The 25794-nt window shown below is 41.4% G+C and overlaps 1 protein-coding gene across 5 annotated transcripts in view; it reads right to left on the bottom strand.

Annotated features, from left to right (window-relative positions):
- Positions 1-1152: 1152 nt before the first annotated feature.
- Positions 1153-25794, bottom strand: part of SHPRH (SNF2 histone linker PHD RING helicase) — a 44845-nt gene continuing 20203 nt past the window's right edge. For 4 of the 5 annotated variants that reach the window (XM_077925917.1, XM_028723607.2, XM_077925919.1 and 1 more), the window contains 17 exons: positions 25021-25142; positions 23729-23817; positions 21075-21167; positions 15658-15765; positions 13794-13936; positions 12882-13055; positions 12520-12582; positions 11963-12188; positions 10047-10190; positions 9706-9807; positions 7992-8063; positions 6828-7016; positions 5870-5962; positions 5488-5574; positions 4066-4244; positions 3456-3536; positions 1153-2174 (listed from right to left, as the gene is read on the bottom strand). In XM_077925917.1, coding sequence (XP_077782043.1) covers positions 2078-2174; positions 3456-3536; positions 4066-4244; positions 5488-5574; positions 5870-5962; positions 6828-7016; positions 7992-8063; positions 9706-9807; positions 10047-10190; positions 11963-12188; positions 12520-12582; positions 12882-13055; positions 13794-13936; positions 15658-15765; positions 21075-21167; positions 23729-23817; positions 25021-25142 — 2062 coding nt within the window. In that variant the 3' untranslated portion in view covers positions 1153-2077. Of the gene's footprint in view, positions 2175-3455; positions 3537-4065; positions 4245-5487; positions 5575-5869; positions 5963-6827; positions 7017-7991; positions 8064-9705; positions 9808-10046; positions 10191-11962; positions 12189-12519; positions 12583-12881; positions 13056-13793; positions 13937-15657; positions 15766-21074; positions 21168-23728; positions 23818-25020; positions 25143-25794 lie in introns of those variants that run through there. The other variant, XR_013392224.1, reaches the window with a different exon arrangement.

Raw genomic sequence — 25794 nt, 5'->3', positions numbered from 1 at the left:
GGGGAAGGACATGAGTGATGAATGGGGCCAAATGCAAAAGTGGGTGGAGCAATGCATGCAAATTTTAACTTTGTGCAGTACACATGTTCACACACCTCTTTCTATCCTCCATCCACGGCAAGCAAAAGGCACTGCTGCAGCTCAAAGATATGCATACCAGCAAGTAAAAACACTCAAGGGGTGTGGCCAGAATGTACTTGTGTGGTGTGGAGAGACCTTGAAGAGCCAGACAATGAGACTTGGAGAGCTGTATTTGCTCCCCAGGACTGACGTTAAGCGCTATTTACAGGGAAATGAAGTTGGAATTGGGCCCTGTGTAAAAATATTATTCCTTCCAAATGTGGGTTCCACTTCAACCATCTTTCTGCTTAATAAGAGACCTTCAAGGTAGCAAACGATAAGCAAAGGTTAAGGGCACACAAACACCTCCCACACACACTCCAAAAGACAGTTGTGATTGATGAAAGCTCAGATGCTGCAGGAAGATAAGTATGCCAAATACCCATTTGAGAGGTGTACTTGAAAGTGATGGCCCAAGCAAGCCAGGAGGATGTTACTTCTAATATGCATTCCCATGTGAAGACATAAGGACGCGGGTGGCGCTGTGGGTAAAAGCCTCAGCGCCTAGGGCTTGCCGATCGAAAGGTCGGCGGTTCGAATCCCCGCGGCGGGGTGCGCTCCCGTTGCTCGGTCCCAGCGCCTGCCAACCTAGCAGTTCGAAAGCACCCCAGGTGCAAGTAGATAAATAGGGACCGCTTACTGGCGGGAAGGTAAACGGTGTTCCGTGTGCGGCTCTGGCTTGCCAGAGCAGCGATGTCACGCTGGCCACGTGACCCGGAAGTGTCTCCGGACAGCGCTGGCCCCCGGCCTCTTAAGTGAGATGGGCGCACAACCCTAGAGTCTGTCAAGACTGGCCCGTACGGGCAGGGATACCTTTACCTTTACCTATGTGAAGACATACTATGAAAAATTCCCTCTTAACAGGAGTATTCCATACAAGTATTTGTCTTCTCCAAGAAGCTCTTATTGAATCTGTGTTTGAACAATTTTTCAGTGTTGAAAACACATCTGCTAGCATTAACATTTGCCCTGTGATATAATTCTGATAAGCTGCTAAACTGATTAATAGATATCAAGTGAGCTACACAAGAGGAAGCTTTACCAGTTTAATAGGATACAAGAATCCAAAATTTAAACAAGAATGTAAGAACGTTTAAAAATCTATCAAACAGATGTTTTCAGCTATTATTTCAAGACAAAAGATCATACAAAAGACATAATTTATCAAGAGAAGAGCAGACATTAACAGCAAACGTTTAAATATAAACAAGCAAATTATTTTCAGATTTCTATAACATAATATCACAGCATAAATAACTAGAAAATGATTACAAATGCCAAAGTGGTGTCTAAAAATCAGTAGCTAGGATTAACTGGTAGAACTTGCATGATAATATGTCAGCACCGCTAGAAGCCCTTTCTGAAAAAAGATTTGCTTACTCACTAACTTATTTTAGTAATTAATTCTAGGAATAAAATGAAGGCAAAAGACTTGCTTCATGATTTTCACACTCTTTTCTGCCATGCAAAGCTTTCTTTCCTCAATGTCTAGTCAAACACCTTGAGCAAACAAGTCTCATGTCAGTTTAGGAATGTCAGGGATAACTCAGATGTACATCTGAATATGGATACTATCTACCCATACTCCTTGCTTTCAATGGTATGTGAATCCCCATCTGTTTTCTGGCACAACTAGTCATACATTAAAAAAAAAATCACAAAACAAAAGCTGGACTGGGGTGTTCATGTTCTTTGGAAGTGCAAAGCTATACTTAATGCAGTGCTTGTGTAAAGTGCAAGTTTTCTTCTTAACAGAAATGTGCTGGAGAAATCCACAACCGCATAAGTTAGTGGAAACTGTTAAAAAGACTTATCAGTTCATGGAAGCCTAATAAGAGTGGGTGTTTAGTGACATCTACAGGAACCTCTGAACAGTTAGCTATTTGTGTTGTGTTGCTTAGAAAACAAGTAGGTTATGGTCCTCTTCTGGTCTCAAAAGAGCATGAAATCCATTGCTTCATTCAAGTTCTTCAGTTTCTGCTGAGAAAAGGTCTGCGAGATCAGCTACTGTTAACACAGAGGCCTCCGACTGCTTCATGGAAGAACTAGAGTGGCTTTGGGGGATGAGGGAACATCGGAGGGGAGAAGGGAAAAATACATTTTAAAATATGAGAAATGTAGCTCACATCTACATTCATTAAATACAAGAGGCAGCTCTACTAAAGAGGTTTATGTTGCAGTGATCATGGTTGAAAAGGAGAGTCTCAAAATCACAGCACTGGGTTTTCAAGGTGGACCAAGCTATCTATTTACCTGAAGAAAATAGTCAAAAGTAGGTTTGCAAGGACAAGCTGCTTTGGGAATGGTTTTCTTTCTAAGCCAGTGTTTTGCTTTAGTCATTTTTGTATTATCAAGGTTGACAAAATTAAGTTGTGAAAGTTTTATATGCAAAAGAATTTTATATTCTTTTATTGAAACAGCTTTTGTGTATTTAAAGAACCTTATGAGAGTTGTTATCAACATGCTATGTTACCTACAAAAGATGGTCAAAAACCAACTTCGAGTGCTCTATTATCGTAAAAGCAGACTTACAGAAAAGGCCGATTTGTGCTTGTGAATGGTGAACAGGTAAATAGTTCTCCACCTGTAACAACCTGCGTTGATTTTTGTGCACACTGCTTTGCATGTTACCTGGCAATCTGGGCTCACTATGAATATCAGACAATACAAAAATTCAAAGTAAATTCACTCTGTCTTAATTTTGTTTGGAAAAATGTCCCCAAGCTCTTCAGTTCCAGTAGCCTGAAAATAATGCCAATGAGGAGTAAAGTTTGAATGTATGTGAGGGCAAACCACATCACTAGTTTTGATTCTAGGGCTTTCTATATACATGAAAGATCTGGAAATACATACAAATCAGAAGGACAAACCAGAGAACCATTACCATAGGATCAGTTTATATCTAAGTGTGCATGCAGTTACTCACTGCCTAGGATTTAAATGTTTGATCCTTAGGGGAACTCTTCTGCTGTAGGGGTTTGATTTCCACAATACTTCAAAGGGCTTTATTTTGCTTGGGGAAAGCAATATTCTTTGGGCAACAAGCCCACTTGTTGCATTTGTGAGTACTGTGTAGAAATTTGTAATCATTTGTGACTGCAGAAATATCACATAATGCCTCCCCTTCTTGCACCATAATACATTTTTGTTAACTTTTTTCCTGGCTTCTAACACCATGCATATCTACTCAGAAGTAAGTCCTACTGAGTTCACTAGGACTTACTTACATAGCAGTAAGTGTCTAGGATTTCAGTTTCTATGTCTGGGGTAGCTGCCCTTGCAAATCTGAATACATATTTGAAAAATGAAATGTTGTATAGACAGGCTTTACTTACCTCCTTTCTACAGTTTTCAGCATTGTCTGCATTCTTTCTTCAATTGTTGCTTTGATTAAGAATCTATGAACAATTGTGGGCCTGAATTTTTTTGGGGGAGAAAGAAAAGACTATTCAGCACAAGCTGTTACACCTACAGGGATATCCCTTACAAGTTTACTCAGTAGATCACTGTGTTCAATGGGCTTACTCCCTAGAAAGGGAGTTTAGGATTACAGCCTTAATAGTCTTTATTGTTTACTCTATAATAGCTCCAACAACAAGCATGTGATGTGTATTATAAACCACTTATGTTTCAGAAAATGCTAGAATTATAATGTAGCTTTAGGACAATACTGGCTACAGAAATTTTGACAGGTGTTGACCAGCCAATGTCATTATGAGATCAGGTTATTGGCAAGTGGTTGGTTCTGCTGGTACTTCCTGTTTCTACTGACCTGCCACTTACTCTCAATTTATTGTCGTACGCTATGTGAAATCCTAACACTGCATTTAGTTAATTTATTTCATAGAATTTATATACCGCTTAATTGTAGAAAACCTCAGAGTGGTTATACATACACTGCGTTAAGTGGCAGTTAGATGAGCCCAAAACAGTTTTGATCCTTACTTAGTTTGCCCAATGCGATGCACTCTGCCAATGGCCTGGAGCTCATGTGCTGGATTCAAGATAGGTTCGACTAGGAGGACATGTGTTGCCTCAATAATATTCAATCCATTCGAGCCAGTATGGAGAGGCAATAACAATATGTTGATCTTGGGATCATACTTAAATGCAGATAGATTTTCCTGAAAGGCAAAATAAAGAATAATATTCAAAACTTCACCAGCTCCCTGTATATTAAAGAATTCAGTTGCTATAAAGTGTGACAGACTAGTGACACTTGAATCCTAAATTCTTTACAAAGACAGAGTGGATCTGAGAGGTAATGGATCATACACAACCCGAGAATACTTAGGGCTGGTGCACATATATCAATAACTCTCTCCTGTTAACAATGACTATAACTATTCCTTCCCTTGCAGCTCTGGAAGAATAATTTCCCCTCCTCACTTCCCTGCAGTTTAGCAGCTCATCACCACTGCAGCAAAGGACCTGAAGCTAGTCAGAAGGGGTTTCAAAGCTTGCATGAAATGGAACCCTTAGCCACTGTTAACGTCACAGCAGCGATGAACATGAACAATGGGTGATTACATTTTAATCCCACGTTATAAACCAAAATTGGCTCCCTAAGCAGACACAAGACTAATTAAAATCACTGTAAATAATTAAAACACAATAAACAGTCTTAGGCTAGATGTGATGTGAGAGTGTTGAGACAGAGAGAGCAGGTGTACACTATACCTGAGCACAGGTATGCGGGAAGGGTGCCTGGGCATGAAGTACAGCTGCAGATGTATTCAGGCATGATAGAGGGTTGCCTGCTGCTGCCTCCTTTCTTTCTGATGACCTCAGAGATAAAATGTGCTAGGTGGGCATGAGGGGGGCTTTTCAGATGGAGCTTGGTCCAGACACAAGGGGGGGGGGTTACATGCACATTCCTGAGTTATTTTGACTAGCTTAGCTGCAATTAACAGGGAGTAGGCATTATCTTTATAGTAGCTCTAAAATTAGCCTAGCTCTCTGACAGTTTAATTCTTTTTATTTCTGTGCCAAGCAAGTGCTAGGTGCTATCAGCTCAAATACAATGTCACAGTCTTCTGATCATTCATTCAGCACAAGCATTTCAGCTTGCCAGATGGAACAATTTCAGCTTGCCAGATGGAACAATCTCCCCTTTTCTCCCTACCTCCTAGACCTGGGAATTTGCTTGCCCCCCCCCCCAAATTTTGGGGGCATAGGGATGCACAGGAGGAAGCTCTGTTGTGCAAGCAGAAACCCTTGAGCAGGGCTTCTGCTAATGGGACTTGTTAGGTGAATCCTGTCCCAATATATTCCAGCAGACGTCTGTCCTCTGAAATCCTCATAATGTTACTCTCAAGACAAAGCAAAGGATTAAATTACAATCAGTGAGCAGTTGAAGAAACATACCTGAAATTTGTTAATTCCATTGATTTGAGCAAACTCCATGCTATTATCATATAGCGCTTTTGCAATGATATCGAGCACATCTTGCCACTATAAAATATAAAGGGAAGATATTTCCATATTACAAACAAGATGGTACTTATCAGAGCACCCAGCATCTAAAATAGGTGGGAAGAAAACTAGAAGATACACTTCCCATGTATCCTAATTTCATCTTAACTTAAAATTATCTTCATTAACTACACCATCACCCAATCCAAACAGCTTTGAGGTGTGTGTGTGCATTTACAATCGAGCAGTAAACAAAATGTATGAAATAAACAATCTAGCTATATACCACCTTTTGAATAATGTACGTTTTAATTTTTAAAACTTTTAGATATACCGTTGAGAAAACTAGGGATTTGGCTCCTGGATCTTTGAATTGGATTTTCTTTAGAGTCCTGACCACAGCTTCCACTTTGGTGGAGTGACTTCCCTTTGAAAAAGAAGAAATTGAAGATTATGTTTCCTTTATATAGTTCACATCTGATTCAAGTCATTCAGTAACACTGTGTGTTGATATATTTGTTTACAGAAATATATACAGTGAAATTTGCCATAAATGATTTCCATAAATTTCCTATTTTTAAAAGTTATGTATAAATATTGTAAGCATTTCACAAAAATGTTATTCAAATAGAAGTTCCTCAATGTGATTTTTTAAAAAATTAAAAGTAATTAGTTGCGGACTGAGGTGCACTGGAGCACAAGGTGCGAGTGGAGTGGGCACACGTAAAGTAACACAAAATAAGACACAGGACAGCAGTATTGGGATTAAATGAGGCCACAACTTTTAATGACTACAGATGTAAGAAGGTTTTGGTGTAGGCATTGGGTGTGTATATTGAAATCCGATCAGCCCAATGGCTGGTTGATGGTTGGAGGGTATTTGGGGCTTGGCACTATAAATATCAACAGATTAATCAGTATGTTTTGCTATCTAAAGAACTATAAACTTCACAAAATCAAATTCAACTACCAGCAAGTTCCAACTGCCCATAAATAAAATCTCAGTGATTAAAAGGTGTGGGGGTTTTTTAAACAGACTGCTGCCATTTATTTATTCAGAACATTTGTTGAATGTTTGAAGTCCTTGGGTGGTTTACAGAAAATTCAGTTCAAACATAAACATACTAAAACATTAAAAATCAGTCATTTGGTTTCCCTCCTAAAAATCTAGGTTTGTTGCCAGTCAGCATGGCATCTAAACTTTCTTCCAAGTAAGAAAAATGGAAATACTCTTACAGGATGATTAGAAACTTGTATCAATATAAAAAGTGCCCATCTGTATGACAGTTTACCTTCACAGGTATATCATCTTCTTGGTTTGCTGCCTCTGCAGTGAAGACATAGGAGATTTCTTTATGTGATGTTGTTTGTCTGCAGATGGCACACTTGATTGAACTTCTGCGGGTGCCAACACTGTACTGTTCTATAATAATAGCTATACACTCATTGCAGAAGCAATGTCCACATGTCAACACTGCCCACTAGAGGGAGAAATAACAGCAAGTAAGTGCAAAGACATGTGATGTTGGAGTTCATATACAAACATGACAATACATTAGAACTAAGTAGAAAATTGTAATTTTTAAATATTCGAATTTAAGTTCTATGAAGAAATCCATCTACAATGCTGGTTGCAATTAATATGTACACATTGCTTAAGGATACTAAAGGCATGAATCAGGGAAGAAGCCAGTAGTGATGTTGCTATCCCATACTGTAAACTGATCTCTGGAGTAATCAGAAAAATCTCTCCTATCTATCTATCTATCTATCTATCTATCTATCTATCTATCTATCATCTATCTATCCATCCATCTATCTCTATAAATCTATATACAGTTGTACTTTGGCTGTTGAATGGCTTGGCTCCCGAACAAATCAGCTCCCGAACGCCACAAACCTGGAAATGAGTGTTCACCCGGACTGTGAACGTTTTTTGGAAGGCAAACATCCAACACAGCTTCCGCGGCTTCCAATTGAGTGCAGGAAGCTCCTGCAGCCAATCGGAAGCCGCGCCTTGGTTTTCAAACCATTCTGGGAGTCAAATGGACTCCCGGAATGGATTAAGTTTGACAACCAAGGTACGACTGTATCTGTATCTGTATCTACATCTATCTATCTATCTATCATCTATCAACACAGAGAGAGGAAGACAACACAAGGAGCTTTTGATTATAAAGTCAAAAGAAAGGTAAAAAACAAGGAGTTAGTGAAATGGATATAATTACAAATGGAGCATAAAAACACAACTTAAACCAATCTGGACTTATCAATATCAAGGGCCCTTCAGGGGTGTCTTCAGAAAGAGGTCCAGAGAGTGGCAACACAAGAACGGGCCTTTTCTGTGGTGGTTCTGTTTGTGGGATGCTCTCCCCAGGGAAGTTTGGTTGGCACTAGCTTTAAAAATATGAAATCTTAAGATCCTCTACAGAAAAATCCATAGGTGAATGTCTTACCTGTTTTCCCAGTTGCCGTGCACAAATTGGACATGGCTCTGGATTTACTCCTCCAGTTGTTTTATCCTGAGACTATGGAAGTATTAAAGAAAAACATTTTGGGTGAGGGAGTAAAAGTAAATTAATACTTAAAGTAATCTTACAAATGATTTGAAGCTGGAACAAATTTAAAGCGTGGTAAGTTTGGCAATTCATTATATAGGACCTGTTTGTAAGTATGTTAAAAATAAATCAATACCTGGAAAAATAAAAGCAATAGCTTGGATTAAAAGACTCATGTGTGTGTTAGTGCTATCCAAGTGTTCTTGTGCAAGCTTGTGGAAGACATCTTACAATGCAGTAACACAATTTACTTGGGATTACATTATTACAGTATGAGAAACATACAATACAAGCTGTGGCATACAAACTCCATTAATAAACTTGTGCAAAAAGAATAATCTTTTCTGAATTGGGGTTACTTTCTCATGCTATGCTCTCTCTCTCTCTCTCTCTCTCTCTCTCTCTCTCTCTCTCTCTCTCTCTCTCTCGGTCAACAGCCCTTCTGTAACCAGAAGGGCATATTTGGATTCAAACCAGTATTTTTCAGGAGTTACAAAACTAAGAGAGAAAATGCTGTCTGAGATTCAGTGATCCGCTTTAGGATTTCTATGAGATACATTGTTTAAAAAGAATTGTTTAAAGCACTATGGTTGATGAATGCAAACAACTCCATGGAAAACTTTATTAAAACTTCCAAGGGGAAACCGGGGGGGGGGGGGGGGGGCTAATTCTGAGTCATGATTTTAAAATACAATCTAGACAATTTTAGGTGTGTCTGAGAGCTTGTACAAGCCCAGTGGGACTTCTGTCTTTTTTATCATTTAGGCAATAGACTGCTTCAGTATTTCAAACTTCCCTGAGAATTAGCTAGCTATGTAGTATGGTAAGTTCATGTATATCATGTATATAAGAGAGGGAGAGAATGAATTCATGCATAGTTCTCATAACTATGATCTAAAAGTTACAAAGCTGGCATTTAAGGAAGAATGAGATTTTTCCTTTTGTTTAATTAGAGCAGTTTGCAGTGATTCAAATTAGCAGAAAGTCCCAATTATGTGAAGGTTAGCAACTTGTATACAGTGGACCCTTGGGTTGTGTTACCTTCGGGTAACATAACTTTCGGGTTGTGAACGCAGCAAACCCAGAAGTGTGTACTTCCAGGTTTTGCCACGCACACATGCGCAGAAGCGCTCATTTGCGCCATGTGTGTGCACAGAAATGGCGCATCTACTTAATTAATTTTCAGGGTGCGAACGGACACCCAGAACGAATTAAGTTCGTATCTGGAGGGTCCACTGTATTATTTAGAGCTATGAAGCACAGTCTGGAAGGTATCCTGCTTCTTGACATAGCTATACAAACATCTTGCAATAGGTATCTACAGCTGTTTAAGGAGTCATAGTTTTGAGTCTATCCTGTACCCTTTAAATCCATACTGGACATACTTGAAGGAATGAGGTAAAATCTGCAGAACCTCAGCACAGCTTTTCTTGTCTCGGCTCCAAGAATCTCTTTGAGGATAATGCCAATGCAAAGTAGGAATCCCTGTTCCCACGTTCTTTCTTTTAGATATTCAAACAATACGAGGGAAGATTAAAGAGAAAACCATATCTACAAGGTAATAGAGGGTTCCACATGAATGTAATTTGGAAATGGTGCAAGTCAACCTTACCTTTTCCAAATTAGTGAGGTAGAGGAGCTGGCCCAGTTTCTTCTGAAGCTGTGATTTGGCAACTGCTTTGTCGTTCAGGAGTTTCACTCGATTTTGTTCTACCTAGAAAAGAAATGGAACCATTCAGTGATCATTAAGGCAGTCTCTAGATATAATACAATAAACACATAATCCTGGTGTGCAAGTTATATCTAGTCCCAAAACAATGAAGAGATGCTACAAAAAGAACATTCAACAAACCGCAGGACTGAGGTTTTAAAGTCCTGTTTAGTGGCAAGCAGCAGTCCCAAATGGTGGCTTAATCAGCACTACTGTTTTTCAGATACAATGAATTTTGTCACCTCATGCGGCTCAATTATGTGAAGAACAGGGTGGTTGGGTTTTGGCTCTTCCGGATGACGCACTCTAAACCGTTCTGTAGCCATGGCAAGCTCATCAATGGCAGACACGTGATCTCGGAGGACCATCCAATATTCATGAAGCAGCTGAAGGGAAGATAAAAAGATAATCAGCAGCAGCACAGTAGGCTGTGGTTAACAAATAATTCTGTGTCCCAGCACTCAGGATTTCAAAATAACACCAACAGAAAAAAAATCTAATGGAAAATTATAGCTTTGCACTGTAAAATTACTGTACTTTGTAGTGCAAAACATATGCATACCCACCCACACAGGTACGCAGAAGAAAGTTACAGTAAACTAGAAATTCTGTGTTAGCTATGAGTGGGAAAACCAGCTATTTTCGCAAATCTAAGCACACTTCAGTATGCACAATTCCTGGTTGTTATTGCTTTTAAAGGGTCCAAAGACAGAATAAAAAGCCTGCTTTCACAAAATAACTTGAAACACAGCAAAACTAGAGAAAATATAAGTCAATATTTTAAAGGTACAGTACTCTTAGCACATATATTATGTATATATCATTACAATGACCTAGGAAAGTAAGCCTGTATTATTATCATCCCCAAATTGCAGCTATGGATCCAATGCTGAGACACTACCTCTTGCCTAAAGACTACTAGCGGTAATTTCTGTCTAAAATGAGATTTAACCTACAGCTTCCTAGTTTACAATTCATTCTCTTAACCAACAGCTATAGTTTGAGGAAGAAAGAACTATATTAACTTTAAAATGCCTTCACAGGAATCAATTTTCAGTTTTTAAATGCTGCTACCATGCATCACAGAACATGAGGCCTTGGTAAAGTTACCAGGTACAGTACAGCAAAGACTTCATAGCCAATTGAAACTTTACTAGTACTGGACAGATGGAAGATACAAATGCACAGCCTTTTCTGTCACTGGTAACAGGTCTCCATATGTGTCCTCAAAGCAACCGTATGCGAAGAGACAATTTGTTCCCCACTTGCAACACTAGAAGGACATTAATGTCACAAATGGCTGATTAGCCCCAGTAATTTGACTGCCTGTATGACAAAGCCTCCATCCTGCACTTAAGGGATGAGACATGAGCAATGAAGAGCTGGGAATGGCATTTCAAAATGAGCCCTTTAGTTTAGAGAAAACTGCTTTGGGAACATCTATAACAAAGAGCTCTGTGGCACATTAACCATTTTATTGTGGCATACCCTTTCATTAATCAGAGCAGAACCTTTTGAGTATATGTTACCCAACATATTTGGTTACATATTTGCCCACTGAGACCATTTACATTATGTGCATCTCCACCCACCCAAAAGAAAACAACTGTGAACAGTGAAGTCAAAATATTATGAAATGCAAGGGGTCATGGTGGCCTGTGACAATTGCCGAACACAGCGATAAGAATATACATACTGATCACACATATAAAATGTTGTGGTTGTATGTGCTATGTATTATTACCATCCTTATTCTTTATTGAATGAATTATCATTGTATGAAATGATTACCTGTTAGGTAAAAGGTAAAGGACCCCTGGATGGTATGCTTTGGAACTGCTAGGTTAGGAGAAGCTAGGACAGACCAATGGGAGCTCACCCTGTCACACAGATTCGAACCGCCAACCTTCTGATCAGCCAGCCCAAGAGGCTCAGTGGTTTAGACTACAGCGCCACCATTATATATTGCTGTTTTATGACTCTTGTCATTATAATCCTTGTAAGCAGCTTTAAGCACGTTTTTGTGGAAAGGAGGTTTACAAATAAATCAATCACTATGACTGTTACGCATTAGTTGCCTATATGCCTATCAACCAACCAACTCAAAATGCTCCTTATGTTCTGAACTTTTCACCATGATTTCTTCTTGCTGTTGTACCTTATATTCCTTTTTCCATGCTTCAAAAAGTTCCAAGAAGATGCTGCCCTCTTCAATTGCCTTGGCATCTATTCGATGAGCTTTGGCAAAAGACAGTATAGCTTTCAAAGAGCGCTCAGTTTCACTTGCTGCCCAGAGACCTCTGCTTGTGGTAGGTAAGCGGTCATCAACCAGACCGTCTTCATCTTCTATCATTTCTTCAAAGATTGCCATCTGTCCCTTTACACTTAAATAATGTAGAAGAATTAGAGTAGTCATCATATCTGAAGTCCGTCTGAATCTTAATAAAATCAAAGATAACAGGCAAACAAACGCTACAGTGCTTGATATAGTGACCTTATTTTAAAACTTATACCAATTCTCCTTACAAAAACACAGTGAAAGAGAACATAATTCACCTGAGTTTCACACTCCCAAGAGGTGGAGCAGCTCTCAAAGAGAAGGAACCTTGTTTCTATCCAGAAAGGATATAGAAGGTCACAGCAGAAACTGCTTTCTGATCAATGAAATAAGTTTGCTTTCATCACAAGTGCACAAAAAGGGAGAAAATCACTTACGTATGGGAGAAGAGCTTTGACTCATATTCTGTGAACAATTCATCGGCCTTACAGAAGACACAGCTGGAATACAAGATATTACAAAGAGAAAGATTTAGAAGATCAATAAACAATTAAATTTTCCAAAGTTTGGTATCAGTATTCTTTCAATTAATAAAAAGATTTGGAAACTAACCCCACTGAGATGCCTAATAAGAAATATAACATGAGAATCAGAAAAATATATTTAGGTTTTTAAAAACTCAACAGGATCCATGCACACACTTGATTGCTTCACTTCAGTTGAGGGATATGTGTCTCATTATTAGAAGAAATGCTAAGTGGAATCTCAGTGACAGAGGTCTAGGTGTTTTCACACCTACTTGTTTAGGGGCAACCTCACAGGACGCAGATGGCAGATAGTGGCAGCCTCGATAACCTCTTTGGAAGGAGGGCCCTCCAGTTTTTTCACAGCCTCTCTCACACGTTTCTGGAATTTCTTCACTTCTTCCATTTGAGTTGTGAGCAGGTACTGAAGGCCTCTGCAGTCACGGAATCTAGCAAAAACAGGAAAAGTCAAAACTTTATTTTGAAATCACTGGATTGACTCACGGCCCAAATACTGTATGCAACTTCTTCTGGCTGAATGGCATGAGGATGCAAACCTTACTTCAATTTTTTATCAGGGGAACAATCAGAACTGGCTATGTGGCTAACAGCTTGCAAACCATTTCTGCTTTTGACTTTTGGCAGAATGCAGAGCGATCTCTATAAGTGAGGTAATGTGCCTATACAAGACAAATGCAGTTTTCTGAAAAGGCAAGTCAATGTAGAACATACACCAATATATACTTTTAAGCAATCTGACACTCCCAAAGTGGGAAAACAATTGCCAGTGACCAAGCTGATATTTTAAAATATACATACAATTCTACTTATTCCTAGAAAATGGTGCTTTAAGAGCGAAATGATGTAATATTTTTTTTTAAATGTTACGCTCCAGAGCAAAAATAATTGCTAAAGAGATGAATGAATCCATAGACTATTATCTCAAACATAAAAATACACCTAATGCACAACTAAGATTTAAATCAACATAAAAGGGAACAGAAGACTTACATTTTTGAAAACCAATGCTGTATTTGGATACATCATTTGAAGCATTTTCAAATGTTAAATGATAGCCCAGATGTTTGCAAGCAAGCAGTGCCTGGGGCATGGTGTATGAGCTGTCACAAACTGAGTAAAACTTGAGAACTATGATAAGGAACATTACTTTGTAGCTGCTGACTTACTTGTCTGCCATAGAGAGTTTATTAGTTTGTTGTTTGTAGTTGCTAGTAAGATCATTTTGCACCCGTTGAACAAGCTCCTCATCAATAGCATATTGTATTGCTGACTGGATCACATCCAACCACCAAGGTGAATTGGAGCGCATCTAGGTGTAGGACAGAAAATAGGCCCATAAATACATGTGCCACATCTTGTGTGATAAAATGACATGCCTGAGAAACACACACTTCCTTGTGAATACAAGACCAGCAGCTTTTCCCCAGGTAAATTTTGACACACTGCAGTCATCTTAGATAACTTCAAAACTGATTTTTAAATATAAACAATTGTTTAAGTATTTTCTGTTACTCTGTTTACTTATTTTTTGTAGCATTTAAGACAGCGAGAGACAAATCAGTAGCTAGATTTAACAATGAAAAATAAATGAGGAATATTTGAAACTGTGGAAACAGTGCAATTAGGTGAGCATATCTCTTTAATGACATGAGTACTTCCCCCCTTTCTTCATATGTTAACACCGCAAAATGAGGCTTAAAAGAGAAAGGCCTATTGTAGTGAATTATTTCCTAAGATCTTCCTTGAGGAGCTACATGTTAAAAACTGACATATTCTTGCCTTAAAGTTATTTTGCTTCTTAGAAAGAAAAGCAAGTCTCATCTGTAGAACTGCTTTTTATTAGTTTTAGGGAAACAAAGCATCTCCAAGTGAAACACTATTTGTTTAAGGATTACAGAAATGACACTATCCTTGATCTTGCTGTTCCACACCTGGGATAAGCGACTGCTCAACTTACATTTGAAGAAACGAATGCAAATGTGATTCATTGAGGAAGTCACAGTGGATGCATTTGGATGTTAAAATAAACCTGGGTTTAGAGTGTTGTGAATGAGCATACGTAAGCCTCAGAAACTCGTACTCTCCCCTCCAATGCAAAGAGGAGGAAAGAGCTGGCTTCTTTTAAACTAGCAACTTGTCAGTTTGAATTAAACAAGATGCCAGGGATAAGCAAAAAGGGAAATGAAACCTTCTGAACTCCTTGTGGTCATGCCAAGGCAGAAGGGGAATTGTGTGCAAGCCCCAGGCTCATTCACATCACAGTGTTATGCCTGAACATAGCCATCAGTGTTCATTATCATCCCAGCGCACAATGTGTCTCGTAGAGTGCAGCAGCAGAGTGTCAGACTAGACTCAGAAGGATCAGCCATGAGCTTTAGCCAATCATGCTCTTTTGTCCATTGTCAAGTGTGAAGTAAATTAGCCTAAGATGGAATGAGCTCCTTGGAGGAACAGGAAAAAAATCGGTGATAAAGAAAATTTGCTTTATCTATTTTATTTGGCAAGTTCTAAAGTTTTATAACATTTGCACGTACTGAAGCTGTTAACTTGTATATTCACAGGTCAATTCATGCATCTTAAATGTTTACGGACAGGAGTGAGGCAGAGAGAAACGTGAACATATATTATTCCGTAGAAACTATGTGGAAGAACAGTGCGTTAGTTGTATCTAAAACTGGCATGCACATTTTAATTCACATAACAGGACTTTGCCTTCCTCTCCTCCCTCCCTCCCTGCACCCACAAAAATCTGCTCTGCAGCAGATTTTTGAAGGCATGAGTGGGGCTGCAGGGAGCAGGAGAACCACAGAGAGTCCTGTTGTACGGGTAGAAATTCACTTGCACTGTGGAAGTCTGTTGCATTAATGGAACTGCAGCTCTGGATATAACCCACTGAAGGCCAATTTTCTAGAACTCCACTTCTAATCCAGCTTGTTGCAGTAGGGAATCTTTTCATGGACACATTTTTAGAGATTTATAAGCTCCCACATATCATCAAAAGGCAAGTCAAAAATATTACTAAAATCTTACTTTCTTCTGGAGTTCATGGATTGTCTGTAGCACTGGTTGCAAAGCCTGGTGGGCTTCAGAAACTTCTGCATTTGATTTGCTCATATAATGTTGACGGAGTTGCTCACACTGTTTTTTAAATGATAAAGAGAGAAAGACACCAAACACTGAAATACTTACAACATTGTTAGTTAACAGTTAATACATTATTACCAGTGAATGTAGATGAAATAGAATACTATGTTTTTTAGAAGAGTGTTAGGCCATTTTTAATTACTTTCACTCTCCAGAAAGGCCACAACATAAATTGCTATACCAAGCTAGAATCACATATGAACACAGCTGCTACCTACAACAAAATCTACAGAAGGACTCAAGAGACATTTGTGTTGAGATTCCTGCATCACAGGGACGTTGGACTAGATGACCCTCGGGGTACCTTCCAATTCTATGATTCTATTAACTCTACAACAATTAAGACCAACCAACCATAGGGAATATTTTCTTTGAAAGCCATATTTCAGTAAGGACCGCCCTTATCCCTAGAACACAGCGAAACTTACACAGCTTTTCTAAATAGAAAGGATATTCATGTTTATCTGGAATATCGCAAGTTTATTTTAATATCATCATCAACAGACGTAACTTACCAGTTCTGGACAACAATGAAATATTACTTTGCCCATAACACTTATCTGGATAATTACCTTTAACATTGTGAATTTCAACTCTGGGCAAAGATCCTGTCTATCACCTTGTTAGTGCTAGTATATATTAAGCATTAGATGTTTTAATGGCATTAGCAAAATAAACTGATATTAAGATATATAAAACTCTTAATTCCTTGGGACCAGTTTATTTAAGAAATTCACCTTGCCCCACATGTGCCTATTCAATCACTTTGATCTGCAGAACTACAACTTTTGCAGTCCCATAAGCTGCCTGTTGCACATTTGTGATCGAGTTTTTCCATGTGTGGCATGTGCCCTGGAATTCCCTGGCTACTGACATTAAGAAGGCACCATTACTACATTGTTTAAAACATATGCTGAAAACTCTCCCATTTTAGCAAGCCTATCAAGTTTTGTTGATTTTATTTTTTAAAAAAATTACCTTATGCATATTTATTTTTAATTGGGGTTTTTTGCCACATTTTATCTGTACATTGCTTGGAGATATAAGCCATTTATGAATTTTCCAAATAAAGTTAATACATAATGCTCCTTTGTACAACCTGAAACATTACTCAGGCACTTGTAAAGGTACCCCTGCCCGTACAGGCCAGTCTTGACAGACTCTAGGATTGTGCGCCCATCTCACTTAAGAGGCCGGGGGCCAGCGCTGTCCGCAGACACTTCCGGGTCACGTGGCCAGCGTGACGAAGCTGCTCTGACGAACCGGCACCAGAGCAGCACACGGAAACGCCGTTTATCTTCCTGCTATAAAGCGGTACCTATTTATTTACTTGCACCCGGGGGTGCTTTCGAACTGCTAGGTGGGCAGGAGCTGGGACTGAAAGACAGGAGCTCATCCCGCCACACGGATTCGAACCGCCGACCATGCGATCGGCAAGTCCTAGGCGCTGAGGTTTTACCCACAGCGCCACCCGCGTCCCTCAGGCACTTGTAGTAGCTAGCAAAGGGTGATAAAAGAAAGAACTTGCCAGGGTTTGAGGGTGTGCCTAGCTGGCTCTTGTCTATAAGCAATCAACTGAAGGTAGAACAGCCTCACCTAAGCAAGACGAAAACTTACCAGCCTCCTAAGTGGATGCCATCATTTTTAGTGTGCATTTTCATGCAATCTTGCCTTCAAATCATTGTTCCTATCCAAATGGACTGTTAGGATATTTCTGCTGAGCCTTGGCTTAATGCCATGAAGGCTGAAGTTGATTCCTTGAACAGGAACCAAACTTGGGAATTGGTACCGGTAGTCCCAGGTATGAGACTGGTTGGCAGCAAATGGGTCTTCAAGGCCAAGACAGACCAGAATGGCAAGGTTGTCAGACACAAAGCCAGATTGGTTGCCAGAGGTTTTTCACAGGTACCAGGACAGGATTACCACGAGACCTATTCCCCCACCGTCAAATATGAGAGCATTCGGCTGATGCTCAAGATCGCTGCAGAGGAGAAACTGCATGTTTCCCATCATGACATTAATACAGCTTTTTTGTACGGGATTTTGAACGAGGAGCTGTTTATGCTTCCACCTGACGGGATGCAGATACAGAAGGGAATGGTCTGTAAACTGCGGAAATCCTTATATGGTCTCAAGCAGAGTGCTAGGTGTTGGAACACAAAACTCACTGAAACGTTGCTTTCTCTAGGTTTTCACCAGGGCAAAGCTGATCCATGTGTGTTTGTCAAGGAGGAGGGACAAAACAAACTGTATTGTTTATGTTTTGTTGATGATCTTCTGATGTTTTGGAAGAATCAGGCTTTCTATCAAAGCACCCTAGCTCAACTGAAGGAGCACTTTGACATGAAGGATCTTGGTGAGGTATCCAACTATCTTTCTCTGCAGGTGGAGAGGGACCAAGCAGGTAATTTTCTGGTACACCAAACACAGAAAATTGCTGATGTATTAACCAGGTTGAATTTGGTTGATGCAAACCCAGCAGGCACACCGATGGTGACAGGTTACCAGGTTGATAGTACTGCTGAAGCGTTTTCTGACACTACGCTGTACAGATGTATTCTAGGCAAGTTGAATTTCATTGCTAGATGCTCAAGACCTGACATAGCTGTAAGCACTAACCTGCTTAGCAGACATGCTAACAATCCTACTGTTCAGGATTGGAAAGCTCTGAAGCGCATAGCCCGCTATTTGAAAGGGTCTATGCACTACAGGCTGAGGTTCACCAGTCAGAAGACTGGAGGTCTTGAAATCTTTGCAGATGCGAGTTTTGGAAGTGACACCACGGATGGTACAAGCACTTCTGGAGTATGCTACATGTACAACCACTGCCTGTTTGACTGGTTGTGCAAAAAGCAGACGACAGTGAGCCTAAGTTCCTGTGAAGCAGAACTCAATGCTCTGTCATTTTCACTCATGGATTGTGAATGGTTGGTGCGACTGTTTAAGGAAATCGGGGTTTCTGTGAAATGTCCTATACAAGTGTATCAAGACAATAGATCTTGTTTGGCTTTGCTGAACTCAGAGAGTTGCAAGCAGATACAGGATGCAGATACAGAAGGGAATGGTCTGTAAACTGCGGAAATCCTTATATGGTCTCAAGCAGAGTGCTAGGTGTTGGAACACAAAACTCACTGAAACGTTGCTTTCTCTAGGTTTTCACCAGGGCAAAGCTGATCCATGTGTGTTTGTCAAGGAGGAGGGACAAAACAAACTGTATTGTTTATGTTTTGTTGATGATCTTCTGATGTTTTGGAAGAATCAGGCTTTTTATCAAAGAACCCTAGCTCAGCTGAAGGAGCACTTTGACATGAAGGATCTTGGTGAGGTATCCAACTATCTTTCTCTGCAGGTGGAGAGGGACCAAGCAGGTAATTTTCTGGTACACCAAACACAGAAAATTGCTGATGTATTAACCAGGTTGAATTTGGTTGATGCAAACCCAGCAGGCACACCGATGGTGACAGGTTACCAGGTTGATAGTACTGCTGAAGCGTTTTCTGACACTACGCTGTACAGATGTATTCTAGGCAAGTTGAATTTCATTGCTAGATGCTCAAGACCTGACATAGCTGTAAGCACTAACCTGCTTAGCAGACATGCTAACAATCCTACTGTTCAGGATTGGAAAGCTCTGAAGCGCATAGCCCGCTATTTGAAAGGGTCTATGCACTACAGGCTGAGGTTCACCAGTCAGAAGACTGGAGGTCTTGAAATCTTTGCAGATGCGAGTTTTGGAAGTGACACCACGGATGGTACAAGCACTTCTGGAGTATGCTACATGTACAACCACTGCCTGTTTGACTGGTTGTGCAAAAAGCAGACGACAGTGAGCCTAAGTTCCTGTGAAGCAGAACTCAATGCTCTGTCATTTTCACTCATGGATTGTGAATGGTTGGTGCGACTGTTTAAGGACATCGGGGTTTCTGTGAAATGTCCTATACAAGTGTATCAAGACAATAGATCTTGTTTGGCTTTGCTGAACTCAGAGAGTTGCAAGCAGAGAACCAAGTACTTGCAGATTAAGCTACATCGTGCAAGAGAGTGTATTCAAAAGGGACTGATTCGGGTGTCCTACATGGCAGGAAATGAAATTCCTGCTGATCTGTTGTCTAAGGTTGTTAACAGAGAACAACTTAAGGTTTACGTACAAAGGTTGCAATTGGGTTGAACCACAGGTACTACAGGTTACACGGAAAGGGGGAGGATGTTAGGATATTTCCGTTCCACCTTAAGAGGGAGCAGGCTTTTGTGAGTCTGCGTATTTCCTGTTACAGGATGTTTATGTTTGCTATTGCTTTCGTTTTCTCTCTGTCTGTGCTTGAACGCTGAAGCAGACGGTCATGTCTTCTGTTTGCTCTGACCAACGTTGAATAAAATGTAAATATGCTCTCCTGCTGTGCAACTTCTGCTGTGTGAATTCTGCTGAAAGAGTGTGCACCAGCCTAGGAATGTGGATCCAAAGGCTTCGTGCCGCTAATTGCTGATACCGCGTGACTGCGTGACTACGGGAGGTCGATGGATGGATCGTCCGGCAGCCGGCTTGGGGGCTCAGATGGACGTTATCTCCCTGGCAGTATCCCAACATGGACTTGGTTGTTATCCCTCTTAATTCTTATTCAAATATAACGCTACAACTATTGCCACTAATTCCCACTCTGTTCTCCAATTCTACAGTTTGTTCTTCATTAAATGTCACATCCTTGTTTTCATCATCTGTGAAAAGTTACTTGGCCAGCTTCAAAACATCTGATCTATTGGTATTCATTCTTGCCTTGCTAGTTTTTCAGCTTCAACTATCCCAGCCAAACTTTTATCCAGGCCCTAATAAACCTTAGGTCCTAATTGTGCAGTGACTGGCCCTGTCTTGACCTGCTCTGTCCCTCTTACCTAAAGGCAGTCCTTTAAAAGTACCGATCAATTCAATTACCTTCAACTTCACAACCATAAACTCTTTCTATTATTATTAACAGCCCAGTATGGTTAGTGGAGGTTTGAGAAGAACTGCATTAACTCTACAACAATAGCCAGGATAAGGTTATGAAGAAGTTAAGCACAGCAGTCTCCATAAGGAAACTATTCATTTGTTCTTGCAGCTTGTTACTGACAGTTGTGACCTTGAAAGTACACTACAGCTGCATCTGGAAAGATATGGCAAACATGGAATTTCCTTACATTTGACCTTAGGATTGTAAGCATTTCTGTAAGAGGCCTCGGAGCTATCCTGTAACAAATTACATTCTTTTATAAATTCTTTTGCAGGAAGCATTTCTAAATACACTGAAGTGCACACAGTGTACAATCACCTCTTCTTGAAGCCTGCTATCGCGCAAAGTGGGTGATATCCCAGGATGCTCTCCTGCCAGAAGCTCCATCAAGTTGTGCGTAGAATGAAGTCTCTGCGTTTGTCAATAAAAAAAGGCAGCAGTGATTAAGTTTGACGTATGGTGACAATTACGAACAATAAGCAGTTTAAATCGCCAGTAAAATCCCCACAGAAACATGAACACATTACCACACAGAAATACCGTATATACTCGTGTATATAAGCTGAAAAAAAATCTCGGCTTATACTCAAGTGAGGGTCCCACCCGAGCGCATTTACGACAGTGGCAAAGGCGGTGGAGGAGGAACGAGCAGTCTGAAAACAGCTCTTTCGGGCTGCTCCTTCCTCCTCCTCCACTGCCGCCCCCAGCCCCCTAGGTAGGCAGGGGGACGGGAGGGACTGGGGGGGGGGAGAGTTTGTGGTGTGGTGAACCAACTTATACTCGAGTCAATAAGTTTCCCCACTTTTTTGAGGTAAAATAAGGTGCCTCGGCTTATATTCGGGTCAGCTTATACTCGTGTATATACGGTAAATAATCTTCTACCCACATCTCAAAGTTATGGCATTTATGTGGGGGTTACATTCCGAACCCCAGCGCACATACATGAAATTGTGTAAGCAGCCTTCGAAGATTCAAAAAACAGCTGAGTGTCATGTCGTGTACAGTACAGTGGTACCCCGCAAGACGAATGCCTCGCAAGACGGAAAACCCGCAAGACGAAAGGGTTTTCTGTTTCGGAGGCGCTTCGCAAGACGAATTTCCCTATGGGCTTGCTTCGCAAGACGAAAGCCCATAGGGAAATCTCCGGGGACCTGTTTTAAATTGCTGGCGGTCGGGAGCAAAGACTTTCGCCCACAGCCGGCCTTCAGAAGAGGTCCTGGACCTCTTCTGAAGGCCGGCGGGGGGCAAAAGTCTTTGCTCCCCCCCGCCTGCCTTCCCGGGACAGCGGAGACTTCTCCGCTGCCCCGGGCGATCTTAAAATGCTGGCGGGCGGGAGCGAAGCGTTCGCTGCCGACCCCCAGCATTTTAAAATCTCCCCGGGACAGCAGAGAAGTCCCGCCCCGCTCCAGATGGCCGCGCAAAGCTGCCTGCAGTCGCGGGACTGCAGGCAGATCTGCGCCACCATCCCGAGCGGGGCGCTAAGTCCCGCCCCGCTCGGGATGGCGGCGCAGAGCTGTCTGCCGTCCCGGGATCAGCGCAGCTCTGCGCGGCCATCGGGAGCCGGGGTGCTAAGTCCCGCCCCGCTCGGGATGGTGGCGCAGAGCTGTCTGGCGTCCCGGGACTGCAGGCAGATCTGTGCCGCCATCCCGAGCGGGGCGCTAAGTCCCGCCCCGCTCTGGATGCCAGCGCAGAGCTGTCTGCCGTCCCGGGACTGCAGGCAGATCTGTGCCGCCATCCCGAGCGGGGCGCTAAGTCCCGCCCCGCTCTGGATGCCGGCGCAGAGCTGTCTGCCGTCCCGGGACTGCAGGCAGATCTGCGCCACCATCCCGAGCGGGGTGCTAAGTCCCGCCCCGCTCTGGATGCCAGCGCAGAGCTGTCTGCCGTCCCGGGACTGCAGGCAGATCTGCGCCGCCATCCCGAGCGGGGCGCTAAGTCCCGCCCCGCTCTGGATGCCAGCGCAGAGCTGTCTGCCGTCCCGGGATTGCAGGCAGATCTGCGCCACCATCCCGAGCGGGGTGCTAAGTCCCGCCCCGCTCTGGATGCCAGCGCAGAGCTGTCTGCCGTCCCGGGACTGCAGGCAGATCTGCGCCACCATCCCGAGCGGGGTGCTAAGTCCCGCCCCGCTCGGGATGGCGGCGCAGAGCTGTCTGCCGTCCCGGGACTGCAGGCAGATCTGTGCCGCCATCCCGAGCGGGGCGCTAAGTCCCGCCCCGCTCTGGATGGCGGTGCAGATCTGCCTGCCATCCCGGGATCAGCGAAGCGTTCGCTGCCGACCCCCAGCATTTTAAAATCTCCCCGTGTCCCGGTGAGATTTTAAAATGCTGGGGGTCGGCAGCGAAGCCCTTGTTCCCCCCCAGCCCCCCCCCCCAGCCTTCAGAAGCCCTTGTCCCCCCCCCCCCCCCAGCCTTCAGAAGAGGTCGGGGGAGAGACTGTCCCCGGACCTGGTCTGAAGGCGGTTTCCCTAGGAACGCATTAATTGATTTTCAATGCATTCCTATGGGAAACCGTGCATCGCAAGACGAAAAACTCGCAAGAAGAAAAAACTTGCGGAACGAATTAATTTCGTCTTGCGAGGCACCACTGTACTTTGAAAAGCTCTCTGCAAAATCTATGTGGGCAAGTAGGGTCAAAAGCATTCTGAAATTAGGTGTTTGGCTGGTGGGCATCTCTGTCCCATTGTTAAACTTGGTCCACTGGCCAGATCCTGTTCTTTACTCCTGTAATAGTGTAATAAACTGACTCCTGTACATTATAGAACGATAGGTGCCCACAGGTATTCCATAGTGATGCTTTAAAAAAAAATCCACCATCACCAGCTGAAAGGCCTAGCTCACTGTTTACATTGTTCATCTGGAACCATAGATTGAGTATTACTGTTCAAAATATTTATATCTTGGTCTTCCATACTTCCAGGATGCTTAACAATTATGAGATGCTTGTTTAAAGAGTACCTTCAGAGATTATGCACATACTTGCAATGAATCTGTTTTGAGCTTCTCTTTGTGCTCTTCAGAGGAACGCAGCACCTCTCTATACATATCTGCTGCCAATGCATATTCACCTGAAAAATTAGCATATTTCAGACAGGAGTATTGGGATTTCTGTCTTTCAAATGTCTAATTACCTACAACTGTACACACAGTGCCATCAGGATTTCTTAGTAAGCACTTTAATTAGAGACATCTATGCTGCATAAACAAATTATAACTGAAAAGGAGTTGGAGAATAAATTTCCAACTGTGAAAACAAAGCTAAAACACAGAATTCTACTTCTACCACCGTGATTTTTCATTCCAGGGAAGTAGAAGCAATGGGAACCCTCGCCCCATCCTGGAAATGGAAGATACAGACACTTTCCATGTTTGTTCCCAAACAGAAATAATTCCCCATTTCCAACACTTAGAAACATCACTGTAAAGCATTATATTAAATTGTTTGGCTATTTACATATGGAAGCTTGACAGAGACCAGCAAACCTATTGTAGCATTAAGATCAAAATAGTCAAATTGTGTATGCAGCCACTGATAAAGTTATCATATTTTTTAAATGTTGTAAAAAATATTTTTTAAGAAAAGAATAAGATATAAAATAAATAAATGTATATAGTCACTATTGCCTATTAGATTAAAGTACTTCTTATGCTGATGCAGAGTTGTGTGCTTCAGTGCTGGGTCATCAGACTTTTGAGTGGGCCTGTAAAACTGCCCTCCTCTTGGCAAACTGCTTAAAAAAGGCATGCAAGTATTTCCTCAAGTGCCAACTTCATTTCTGATTAAATGAATGCTTCTTTGTGTACCAAGTCTATCTTGAAGTAATATTTATAAAACTGAAAAAGCAGCGACTTATACCTCCTAACCTTCCACAGACTTACAATTCTGCAGCGTTGCTTGCAGCTAGTACAAACGTCATTTCTTGTGTATCTTGAACATACACATTTTCTTTTAGGATTTACCAGCAACTCTACTAAAGAAATGCCTAAACACCTGGGCTGGTATTTAACTATTTAAGAAACAACCAACAGATTCCACAGGCAGTCCAATTTAGTTTGGCGCTCAGAGCCAAGGGATATTTGTAATTAGTAAGTGGCTAGATACAGAGGCTTATATTTTGCTTAGAGGAATCTGAGGCAAAACAAATCAGCCCTTTGGATTTAGTCTGAATTAACCAAATAGTAAAGAACTCTCTCTCTCTCTCTCTAAATAAAATATATGAGTGCTACTGCACTCATAAGAACTGCACCAAACAATTATGAGCCAATTTTACCTTTAATAATATGAATACCAGCTAATCCATTCAAAGCACACACCAATTGCCTATGGACTTCCTCACATTCTGTTCGACATTTTTTCTGTAGTGATGTTAGAAGCTCCTCCATTGTCATTGTGCTGGAACAGAGACCCAAAGCATGAAGTGAAGGCATTCAATATGCATCAGAAGTCATAAGGCTACCTTTTCAAGAATGTACTTTTTATAACCATAATAAACTGAAAAGGGCTAGAAACTGGTATAATTCAAAAATGATGCTGTTCTACTGCTATTATTTAATATTTTTAATAAATATATTCCATTTAATATACAGGAAAAAATAAGGATACAATCCTTGCCTAGATGCCTTGTAATCCACATTATATGCAAAAGTGGGATGAGAGACTATAATGACTGACTTGACATGACCAAGTGACATGACCTTAGTGACACAACAAATAGTGGAACGGCACTGCTAGCCTACAGGAGAGGGGGACAAGTAACTGCAGTTGGGATTGTTACCCTGAAGAGGGGTCTCCTCCTTTTCCCCCAGTCCATGCTGCTCAAGGTCTCATGATGCCATTGGCCAAGCCAAATAATCTTCATTATTTGACACACAGCCCCAAACTCTCCACTGGACCTGCTATGCCAGCCCATGGAAAAGGGAGAAACACTTTAAAACATTCCAGTCTGGGCTTGTTGATGGTGACAACGTTCACCTCAGCTGCTTGCTTTTTTAAAAAATTAAATGGTGTGGACAGTACACTGCTATCTCATAATCTGATGAAAAGT

Source organism: Podarcis muralis, chromosome 3 (assembly GCF_964188315.1).
Source record: "Podarcis muralis chromosome 3, rPodMur119.hap1.1, whole genome shotgun sequence".
In the NCBI taxonomy this organism is placed as follows: domain Eukaryota; kingdom Metazoa; phylum Chordata; class Lepidosauria; order Squamata; family Lacertidae; genus Podarcis; species Podarcis muralis.
Note: the sequence above shows the minus strand (reverse complement) of the source record. Positions and strands in the feature narration are given on the sequence as shown.